This window comes from Chiloscyllium plagiosum, chromosome 41 (assembly GCF_004010195.1).
Source record: "Chiloscyllium plagiosum isolate BGI_BamShark_2017 chromosome 41, ASM401019v2, whole genome shotgun sequence".
Lineage (NCBI taxonomy): Eukaryota > Metazoa > Chordata > Chondrichthyes > Orectolobiformes > Hemiscylliidae > Chiloscyllium > Chiloscyllium plagiosum.
The window spans coordinates 15,736,281-15,748,506 of NC_057750.1; the positions used below are offsets into that span (position 1 = coordinate 15,736,281).

At 41.4% G+C, this 12,226-nt stretch overlaps 2 protein-coding genes across 2 annotated transcripts in view; one reads left to right on the forward strand and one right to left on the reverse strand.

The window, feature by feature from the left end:
* Nucleotides 1–2,265, forward strand: part of LOC122542713 (homeodomain-interacting protein kinase 4-like) — a 35,756-nt gene extending 33,491 nt beyond the window's left edge. Inside the window, exon 3 of the mRNA XM_043680693.1 lies at nt 2,086–2,265. Within this exon, the coding sequence (XP_043536628.1) occupies nt 2,086–2,265 (180 nt within the window). The remainder of the gene's footprint in view (nt 1–2,085) is intronic.
* Nucleotides 2,266–9,322: 7,057 nt separating this feature from the next.
* The window catches only part of pld3 (phospholipase D family, member 3), a gene marked incomplete at its 5' end in the record, with an annotated part of 17,237 nt that continues 14,333 nt past the window's right edge, over nt 9,323–12,226 (reverse strand). Inside the window, one exon of the mRNA XM_043680694.1 lies at nt 9,323–10,556. Coding sequence (XP_043536629.1) covers nt 10,354–10,556 — 203 coding nt within the window. The remainder of the gene's footprint in view (nt 10,557–12,226) is intronic.

Sequence of the window (12,226 nt, forward strand, 5' to 3'; positions counted from 1 at the left end):
CCCCACCCTTATCTGCATTCTGCAGAGACTATTCCCTTTGTGACTGCATTAGGTCCACGACCCCCACCAATCCATCCTCCACACCGGCATTTTCCCTTGCCACAAGAGACATAAACCTGCGCCTACACCTGCCCCCCTTACCTCTGTCCAAGGCCCCAAAAGGATCTTTTCACATCTGGCAGAGATTTTCCTACACATCCATCCACCTCATCTATTGTGTCCATTGCTCTAGATGTGGTTTTCTTTACACTGGGGGGACAGAATGCCAACTCGTGAAGTGTTTCAGGAAACATCTCTGGGACACAGACACCCAACAACCCCATCATCCTGTGGCCGACCACTTTAATTCCCCCTCCTACTTCACCAAGGACGTAAACATTCTGAACCTCCTCCACCACCAAATCAAAGCCACCTGATGACGAGAGGAAGAATACCTCATCTTCTGCCTTAGGGTCCTTCAACCACATGGCATCCACATCAATTTCACTAATTTCCAAATCTCCATTCCCCCACCACCTCATCCCAGATCCAATCCCTCCAACTCGACTCCACCCTCTTGACTGTTCATCTTCCTTCCTACCTATCGGCTCCACCTTCCCCACCAACCTACCACCACCCCCCCCACCCCCACATGCATCCACCTATCACCTTCCCAGTTACCTTGCCCCAGCCATATCCCCACCCTCCTATTTATCTCTGAGCCTCCTTTCCTCCCACATTCCTGTTGAAGGACTTATGCCAAAAACATTGATTCTCCTGCTCCTTGGATGCTGCCTGACAACCTGAAAATGACCCAATAATCTTTTTTTCTTCTCTTACTGTTTCACATTTGTTGCACATCCTAGTTGTCCTTGACCTGAGTGTCTTGCTTGGCCATTTCAGAGTCAACCATATTGCTGAGTCTGGAGTCACATGTAGGCCAGACCAGGTAAGGATGGCAGATTTCCTGCATTAAAGAATTTTAATGAACCAGATAGATTTTTACAACTGATGGTGCACTAGCTCCAGATATATTGGCTGAATTTATATTCCAGCAGCTATCACAATGCGGTTTGAATTCCTACACCCAAAGTACTTAAACTTCTCAATGGCTAGCCCAGATTACTAGCTCAGCAAGATTACCACTCCATCACCACCTCCCCTCACCTTGTGGAAATCCTATTGCATAAATCTACCAGCTCTCCTTTATTGATCCTACTTGTTACATCCTCAAATATCTAATCAATTTGTACAGCATAATTTCCTTTTCATTGAAGCATGCTGGTAGGGCAGCATAGTGACTCAATGGTTAACACTGCTGCCCCACAGCACCAGGCAAGCGGATTTGATTTCAGCCTTGGGTAATTGTCTATGTGGAGTTTGCAAGTTCCCCCTTTGTCTGCACGGGTTTCTGTCAATGCTCCAGTTTCTTCCCACGGTCCAAGGATGTGCATTTTAGGCGGATTGGCTATGCTAACTCTCCCACAGCACTCAGGGAAGTACAGGCTATGTAGGCTAGCTATGGTAAATGCAGGATTACCAGAATAAGATGGGATGCTCTTCTGACAGTCGATAGGCCAAATGGCCTCTTTCTGCACTTCAGGGGTTCTATGACACAATTGATTATATTGTGATTTTCTAACTGTCATGGAATTCCCTGTTACATCACCCAAGTGTATGAAGACAGATGGAGAATGTTGGCAGAAATTGAACTGTTATGACTGGTGTCCAGTTATACGAGACCAATAATTGGAACAGAACATATCATGACAATTATAAAACAATTGTGTCAGCTATTACATTATTAATTTTTTGAAAGGTGCTGGAAACTTCTTGAAGGTAAACATGTCGAATTATACAGATCAAAGGAAATCCCATAATGTACCCCTATAATTAATGATTTGCAGCCGTTTCATGAATAGGACAGTCAATCAGGTTGAGTGTGACACCAAAGCATACTTCTGCCAAAACGGTCCAAGGGTCCAGTTGAGGTGATGGACAGCAAACCAGTACTGTGCCTGGTGAATTGGGGCATGTGCCTGACTCACATTAGGCTAGAATGCTGTCTGCATGAATTGATTTGTATATATTTACTATTTCTTCTAGAAAGCTCAGACAAGTCAACAGGATTCCGAAAACTCGGATAGTTACGAAAATGAATGGTTAAACAATGACAGTGAGACATGGAGTCCTGACAGCACAGATTCTGTCTCAATTGAATATGAAGAATTACAGCCACGAAGTAATAGTTACCAGAATTATGTACACATGGAAAATCAACATTAGTTTCTTTCCCCAGATAGCCTAGTAAAGCACACCCTCTGCCAATCAAAGTAAAACTTCTAATGATTTTTCAATATGACAAATGCCTTGCATCTTTGCCACCAAATAAATAGTCATTAAATCCTCAACTGTAAGCATCAGTTTATTTATAATACAGCATGGTGAAAATGTATACCTCTAACCCAATCGAATGAATCATTGTGCTAAAACATGCCAGGCCTGAAAGCAGAGTGGTGGGTAGCCGGGTGATGTTGGAATGCAGCAGAGAGGAGATTTGGGGGTACAATAGTCAAAACTAAAAAAAGTGGCCAGTTTAAAGAGTTTGAGTCTACGTGCTTGTTAAACCCATTTCTGAAATCGACGTCCTCAAATCCCAAAACTTTGGGAAGTTTAAGAATAAGCTTTGATCTGTTTTTCAGTGTTAAAACCTGAAATGCACACTGTGTATTCTGTATTATTAATAAAACTGTTTGAAAATGAATCAGGCTTGTCAGGCTGAATAATCTTCCCCGAGTCCACATTCTTGAGTAAGGGGAAATGCTCCCAAAGAGGGGCCTTAACCACATGATGTGTCTTGTCAGGTTTGGTGACAAAGTTGCTCTCGAGGAAATCATTAAGCCATTGTCAGCAATTCCCTAGTTCTTCACCCTCCAAGTCATCTCTCTAAAGAAAGAGCAACTCTATGGTTCAGTAGGACTACAGCAACTTAACCTTTTACCCAGGTAGAGGATGTTGGCAAGGATTGTACTGTGACAACTGGTGTACCTATGCCATGCCAATGAAGAGAACAAAATGCCATGGCAGTTATGTCACCAATTATACTCCAAGAGACAGTGACAGCACTAGTCCTGTAATCCAAAGGCCAATATTCGTGGGACATGGGTTCAAATCCCACTGAGACAGATGGTGCATTCAATCAATAAATCTGGAATTGAAACTAGTCTCAGTGATTGTGAAGATGAAACCATTGCTAATTATTGCAAAAACTTATCTAGTTCACTAATAACTGGGAAGGATGAAAAATTGCCACTCTTAATTATCTGCCTTCCATGTGTGAATCCAGACCCACAGTGATTCCCCTTCTGAAATCGCCAAGCAAGCTACTCAGTTCAAGAGCAAATGAGAGAAAGGGCAACAAATGCTAACCATGCCAGTAATGTCAGTATTCTGTGAAAAAACAAAAACACAATAATCATTCCATGCCAAGTATTATACTGAAAATACCAGGTTAATCACTGAACCAATTTTACCAGAGTGAATATTAAATTATATAATGTTCATTATACCAATTACTGATTACACCAATTAGACCACCACTGTACTGAATATTGCACTTTTTATACCATGTTGATTATTCCACTAATTGAACTAATTATTTCATCAAGAATACCTTGTCGATTGCTGCACTATTATACTGTACCAATTTACATAATTTTATTGTTCTCTTCCTAAAACACCCTTTATTCTCCCAACTCCAAGTGCTACACCTTCTAGACACCCTCATCTCCTATGCCCCAAATATATTTACCTGTCTCTCAACCTTCATTCTTTCGACTATCAATTATTGTCCATCCCTTCCATTTCCTCTCTTTCATCCAGCAAATGAAGGACTTGCATTTATAAAGCAGTAATCACCACCTCAGGACATTTACAAGTGCTTTACAGCCAAAGAAATATTTCTTAATGTAGTCTCCTTTGCACGAAAGGAAATGTAGAAGCAATCTTTTACATAACAAGATCATGATTTTGGAGAAGATTTGTAGCTCAGGTTATGCATCAGGTTGTAAGTTTGCTTGCTGAGCTGGTAGATTTGTTCTTAGTCGTTTCATCACCATGCTAGGTAATATCATCAGTGAGCCTCCAATGAAGACTATGAAAATGTTCCTCATTCTTCTACTTTTTTTCCCGCATGAGATGTGAGCATCACTTGCAAGGCTAGCACTGGTAAACCATTCCTAATTGTGCTTGAATCAAGTGACATTTCAGAGCTATTTCAGAGGTTAGTTACCAGTCAGCCATGTTTTTGGGTCTGGAATCACATAGGTCAGACCAAGAAAGAATGGTAGATTTACTTCCCGAAAGGAACCAGATGGGTTTTCATGGCAATTGATGACACTATGATATCACCATTACTAAAACCAGGTAAATTTAATTTCAATTCCATTAGCAGCTACTGTGGAACTGGCAGAGCTGGCCCAAGCATTTCTGATGCCCTCAGTGAATTTTGACCTTGTGCTCCCCAATCCACATTCAAACAAACCGAAAGATGAGAAGTCCAGAACAAAATTTTAATCTTTAATCAGGTTTGAAGAAGAAACGTACCAGACTCGAAACATTAACTCTGCTCGTGCTCTCCATGGAGGCTGCCAGACTTGCTGGGCTTCTCCAGCATCTTGTGTGTTTGTTTCAGGTTTCCATCATCCATATTTTCCTTTCAGATATTTTCTGATCAACCTGTTCAGAGAGGTTCTGTCATACCTCTAGAATATATGGGACTTGAATTGAGCAAGGCCTCCTTGCTCAGAGGAAGCGAATGCTACCACAGTATCACAAAAGCCTCGCAAAGTGTTGTCTTCAGATGCTTTTAACCAATCAGGTCAGACACATTATGACACCCCTCTAGAGCAGATAGGACTTGAACCTAAGCGTTTGAACTCAGAGGGAGGGACACTATCACTGTGCCACAACAGCTGAGAAGCTTACTTTTATTTTAGTATTTAATTGGCAAATTTGGCACCATTTAAAGCCTGATACCCTGGACAGCCACCTACTTCACTGATATGAATGGGCTGGCAACCAATCATAACTACTGTCCACATTAAAATACTGACAACATTCAGTCTCTGCTATCAAGCACAACACTTGAAGTTTACTTTTAATCCCCATAACCAAGTGACACAGATGAAGAGCATCTCTGCACCCAGTTCTGGTCAGCCCACTTCAGGGAGCATCACTGACCATATGCAGTAGTTATTAACTGGAATGGTTTTAGCTTGGCATAGGGGTGAGGAGGTATTGGATTTTAGTAACAAGGTTTGGTTGGAGATACTGGGGTGAATCTTCTTGGAGTTAAAGAGGTGAAGGGGAGATTTGATCAAGGTGGTGTCAGGATTAAGTAAGGTGGAGAAAAAAAGCTATTTCCATTGGCTGTTGGCATGATTTAAGATTTAAGATTTTGAGCAAAAAGAGGGGGTAAGTGAGGAGCAATGTTGTTATATAACAAACAGTAAGAACCCACCATTCACAAGGGTGATGGAAAACAGGCAATTATCTCAAAATGTAATCAGGCAGGTACTTGAGTGAAATAAACGTACAAGGTAAATGGAAGAGTGAATAGGATTGACTCACTTCCCCATTCAGGAGCCAATGTAGATTCAATGGGCTGAATGGCCTCCTTCTGTATTGTAATGACAGGAGGCATTTTCCATAATGCTACGGTGGTCTTATTTAATCTGGGAAGCACTGCAGTAATGAAAATTTGAGATTTCTTTAAAATATCTGTGGAATGTATAAAGGTTATGGTGAATGCTTATTAAGGACTTTGCATCATTTGTATGAAATTAATCAAGTCATTGCCTTGGATAATATGACATAGTTCCCAATTCATCCAAACAGGCAAACAAATCATCTTACCTCAGTCAAAACCCCTCAGAATCTATGATTAATTGCTCACATCCTGCAATCATGTTTACTCAGCAATCTAGAAGGTACCACCTTGGTTGCTTCTCTTCACATTCTCTCCAGGATTTCTCAACCCACAAAGGGGATACTCACCAGTCACCTGGCTGGAAACAGCTGTAAAATAGGCATGATCTTCCAGGAATGAAGTCTGCTCAATTGATGTCCCTGCCACTGGATTCTATATTTTACTGTGCCAAACTGGGAACACTGTAGGGTGCAGAGGGTACAATCCCTGGAATACACCACATAAACCCTTAGAGAGCAATTCTCCAACATGCCCCAATTCTGTAGCCAGCAAGAACAATAATATTGGAATGATACACTTAGCATAAAATTTGAGTACTGTTGAAAAATGCCAGAGACTTTTCATCTTGTGCTTTCAAAATAGCTGCAAGAATACCAAATTTCAAAAGGAACAACAACTTTTACTTCTTCAGAAACAAGGATCGATTAGTTGGTAAGCAAACTCCAGTTTGTTGAGATGGTGCCATGGGGAATGCAGCACACTTATCCCTTATGCTTTATTTAAATTTAATCATTCAAAATTTAACATTGTGCTACTCCCTAGTGCTGGACAGCCAGTCTCAATGGCCCGCAGCACTTGGAGGCAGGCATCCACTCTGCAGATGCCGAGAACCCCATGTGCCACCAGGGAAGTGGTTGAGTTGCACTAAGTCAGGATGGTTGGGGTGAGCTGGGATTTTGAACTCAATGAACCTTCTCTGTATTAAGCAGAACAAACTGAGCTTCTTTAATCTCTCCATATCACTGGAGGTCTCATCTCCTGTGCCCAATCTCTTAAAGTCTGGAGAAATTTGAACAAAGAATGGTTAAAATGTCAATCATCAACTCTCAATCTCTTTTGACTTGAAGTCACCAGAAGTCAAAAATAGCAAGATCCCACAATTATAGAATGTTGAGATGATCTGTTTTTGGTGTTGGTTAAAAGATAAATATTGACAGAGATGGAGGAAAAAAAACTCCCTTCAATTCAGGTAGAGCCATGGGGAATATTAGTACTAAAGGCAACCTGGATTATCCGAACAATACAGGCAGGGAGTATTTTGTTTGGATATATGAATGTTTGGATAATCAATTGCTCACCCAAGCATCGGGACCTTGAGATCGTGTTCGGATAATCCAAAATTCAGATAATTGGAGTTCGAATAACCAAGGTTGCACTGTATTTGAAAGGCAAATTGGTTGTTAGTATTTAATAACTCATACAATCTGGCATGACAACACTGTTTCAAATACTGCGTATGGTGCCCATCTAGATTTGTTGCACTCAAGTCCTGGAAACAGCCTCAGACGCTGATGACAGCTGGTAGAAAGAAGGTCAATGTTCACATACTTGAGCACTGAGAAGCTTAGTATGTCCTGTTACGGAGGTGTATGATCACTGACACTCTTGACACACTTCCTGTGCAAAAAGGGGTATTAATGGGGTTACTTTTATTTTTAGTTTCACAAGTGGTTGCTGGCAAGGTCAGTGATCCTTACTTACTTTTGAAGGGAGTGTCTCATACAGCTATTTCAGAAATGCAAGAGAAATGCAAGAGCCTTGGCTGGATCAGAGTGGGGCCAGATTTCAGTCACATATAGACCCAAGATTGGAACAGATTCCACAACACTGAAATCTGCCAATAAGGCCCCAGTTTACTGACAGGTTAAAAAAAAGCTAATTCTAAAAAAGTGGTGAGAACACTTTAATTATATCCTCAACTGCCAGTCCTTATCTATTATTGAAGCAACAATCAACAGGCTACCCAGAGATTGCCAATGTCTCTTGATGCCCTTTCACACTTTTGGAAATGGCAAACATAAATCAAACGTCTACCTAGCAACAAAGCTCCAGAAGTTGGTGCTATCCCAGCACATCTGCCTTGCTGGAGGTCAATGCCAGGTCAGTAAGTTCAATAAACTTTGTCAGTCTATGTGAAGATAAGGCATCACTCAGCAAGTATGCAAATTTACCTCCATTATGCATCTATACAAGCAGAAAAGAACTCACTGATCTTGCAATGGTCATTGAGGAACACCACTCATTTTTGCTCAGTTACCAGCAAAACCTTCGCCAGAATCCTTGTGAACTGCTTGGTGGAACTTCAGATGATAGTTCAGGTAGAGTAAAGAAAGCAAGCGTTGAATTAAATGGCATATTTGAACCTGATGAAATCAGAGGAAATGAGGAATAATCTACAGAGTTGAAAAGAGTGATGAAAAGTACAATAACCTTCTGGAAATGTGTGTGAGTGGCAGGTTCCTGATTAAAAGCTTCAAATATTGCACCAAAACATATCCATGAACATCCAGGAACTTGGTATTTTTTGGGAGAATGGAATAGGCACCAAGCAGAGTTGTAGAAAGTCAGTTCTCAAGGAAATAAGTCTGGGTTACCACCCTCACCCTATTCTTCACCAGCTTTAAAATATTGTGATCAACAACTTGACAGGGTGAATGCCAACAGGATGTTTCCCCTCGTGGGAGAAACTAGAACATGGGATCATTGTTTCAACCAGAGGTCACTTGCTTAAGATGCAGATGAGGAGATATTTTCTTTCTGGAATTTGAGACACTGTGGAACATACTCTTCCCCAAAGAATGATCAAAGTGAGCCCAGTAAACACTTTTAAGGCGGAGATTGATAGATTTTTGACTAAAGGGAAAGACAAAGGGTTGGCAGGAAAGTGGTATTGGGCCACAATCTTATTGAATGGTTGAACAGGTTTAAGGGCTGAGTGGCCTACTCCTGAACTTGTATATTCATATGTTTATCACACTAACGTGTAATGTAATAACGCAGGTACTTACAGTCAGGCTTTTAAAACAGACATTATCAAACATTTTGCTTCCAATCCGAAACTGCTCTCTCACTATTTATAAATGATTTGGAGATGCCGGTGTTGGAGTGGGGTGTACAAAGTTAAACATCACACAACACCAGGTTATAGTGGTTGTCACCTGATGAAGAAACAGCTCTCCGAAAGCTAGTGCTTCCAATTAAACCTTTTGAACTGTAACCTGGTGTTGTGTGATTTTTAACCACTTATAAACCTTGTGATGTGGAAGGTGCTGCTGTTGGAACAGGGTAGACAAAATCAGAAGTCACACAACACCAGGACATTGTCCAACAGGTCTATTTGAAATCAGAAGCTATCAGAGCATAGCCTCTGTCAGGTGAAGTCTTGTGGATCAGCTGCGCTCTAGACCTTGGGGCAGTTTCTTAGCTCACTCTGTTTTAAGAGTTAATTTCACCAGTGTTTCCCACTAAGTAATTAATAATCATTTAAAATCATTTCAGCTTTTCATAAAACTATTGAAAAAGTGACTTGAACAACTTAGAGGATCCAGAACCAGTCTGAGAAAGTCCTCAAGATTGTTGAACTGAAAATAGATTTTATTTCAAAACTGACAAAAGTAGGTGTACAGTACAAGGTCGCATAATGTGCATTGAAAATGCAGTACATCAAGCTCCAACATCTCTGGCATTCTCCCCACATTTAATGTGGCCACTTAATGGGGAAACTGGATCAAATAAAATTATATCTGTGCAAACACATTTTTATTTCCTTTGGAGGTACTTATACTGTAAGTTGTTCCTGTTAGAATTGGAACAAACATCATGCGCTCCCAGAACAGATACGCACAGGTCAGATAAAAAGCTCCCTTCACACTGTCCCCAACACTCCCAGATCAGGTACAGCAAGGTGTCAAATACAGAATAAAGGTTCTTCGTAGAGCAGACTGACAAGAGCAGTGTGGCGTCCATAGCACTGTGGTGACCGCTTTGCAACTGTTGGCCTGTATGCTCCATGTGAGATTACTGAATCAAAGCTACTTTGCCAATATGGACCAAATCCAGCAGGTTGACAAACACATTACCTGTTAGGATTCTTACAGCAACTGACCAGGGAGACATTGATCTTGGCTCATATCTCGATAAGTGGTAGGTCCAGCATTTAGAGACCCACCCAGCCTGACAATCTGACTCAGACTGTGAACACACAGGAATACAAAGGCAGTATGCAGTAATCCCAGGGTAATTACAAGGGTGTTGGTAACACTCATTGCCAGACAGCTTCTGCACAAGTACCAATTTCTGTCAGGTTGAATTTCTATGAAAGATAGTCCACTCATTTCTCAAGGCAATCCTGGAGCAATGGCAAAGTTGTGATTCCCAGGATCTTCTGTCAAGATTGTCGACTGATCAGAAGTACTCAATGAAAATTCAACTCCATGATCACATCTTTTGCCATCACTCGCTGTCGAATGTTACACCTTGAAGGGCATTGATGAATGAGACTCAGGATCAATTAGGATTCCAGATCCATTTTTGGGTTGTGCAGGATTTTGGTTCTCATGTTGGTTCAACATTGGCACTGAGTGAATAATTTCTCCACAGACCTGTTAGATATATTTACAGATCTGACTCCAATCCTCACCTTCAGTCAGGGGTTTGCTAAACGGTGAGTGCCAGTCTCGACTAAACACATCCTGCAGTTGTTTTCGCACGGAAGAGCCTGAGGAGTGCCTCATTGTGCTGCTCTGGTTAACCACCAGGCCCACACCTGCTGTGTTATTAAAGTAGTCACCAGACCAGTTGGAAGTCCCTGGAAAATACACACACATGAAACCATTCTGTTTAAGCATGTCCAGGGGTTTGTGAATAGTTTGGAGACATGGAGCGAGAGGCACACAAAAACAGATTTCAACTTGGGAATTTCTCTTTATCTCCTATACTATTTCAAGGTGTAGCCAATCTGAATTGGCTATATACCACATTTCTAAAGGAGCAGCTTTGAGCAGGAAGACTAAAAGCAACATCACTAGGAGGTTGGGGAAACAACTGCACTGTAATTTTTGGCTCATATATCCCACCTATACTACCAACCTTTGTGTCAGCAAACTGAAATAATTAGTTCTGTAATTGTTTTTTCAAGCATAATAAAGTAATTATTTCAGGCTTTAGCAGAAACTTGGGAACATTTGATCACTTCCTTCAAATTTGAATACATACCCGTTAACCCTAATTACGTGTCTCCTGCTGACTAGCTAGTCAGTGAACCAGGTAAATAACTTAATTTTATCTAGCAATCTCTTATGCAGAACTTTATCAAATACCATCTGGAAATCTTTATAATCTTCCAGTCTATTACTTTAATTATCACTTCCAAACAAGTTAAATATCACTCATTGGACAGGACCTACATTTTACAAATCTATATTGTCTCTCTTGAACCAGTTCAGAATTCTGTGTTTGAGACTCAACTTTCCCGAAATAGATGTTAGATGGGCAGGTCTATAAACTTAACTGGCTTCTCTCACTTTCTCACCCTTTTGAAATAATGGAATTTCATTTGCAGCTTTTTTATTTGGGGTGGGGGGTCCACATAGTGTTTGATTAAGTTTGTCTGATTATAGATCCTTGTAGAGTGCTTGACCGCCTTCTCCTATGGGTGGAGCTAATGAGTCAATGACCGACTCCTGACGATGCAGAGGTGCTGGTGTTGGACTGTGATGGACAAAGTCAAAAATCACGCAACATCACGTTACAGTCCAACAGGTTTCACTTGAAACTGCAAGCTTTCAGAGCCCCCACTTCTTTCTCAGACAGCTAGTGAGAGAATACTTCAGACACAGAATTTATAGTAAAAGATCAAAGGGTCATACAATTTACGGAAATGTATTGAACAAATCTAGATGGTTATTAAGTCTTCAATGGTTAGAATGGAGGTGCAGGTTGTGATGCATTAATATGTAAATCCCTGCCTCAAGATAACTTGAGGTTTTATCAGAATAAAGGTGACGCCTCTGGTCAGACAATGCATTTTAGGTGTGAATGCATGTTTCAAATCTGTTTGTATATCATCCTGGAGCCAGACTGGATACAGTCACCGAACAGAGGCTAATAAGTATGTTTGGTACCCATGAGGATGCCTCAACTGGGATCTTGAGTTCATGTCACATTACAGGTGACCCCGCCCACATTCACCCTCACGTGCATATACTCCTCCCCACCCTCTCACATGCATATACTGTTCCCCGTCCCCTCACGTGCATAATACCCCCTGACGTGCATGGTATTCCCCTGCCCACACTCACCCCCTGATGCGCATGGTACGCCCCCGCCCACACTCTCCCTCTAACGTGCATAATACTCCCCAACCCCCTCTCGCCTCTGACGCACATAAAACACCCCCTCTCACATGCATACACTCCCTCGGCCACACATACTTTCCGCTACCCCCCCACTTGTCCTCTCACGTGCATATACACCCCC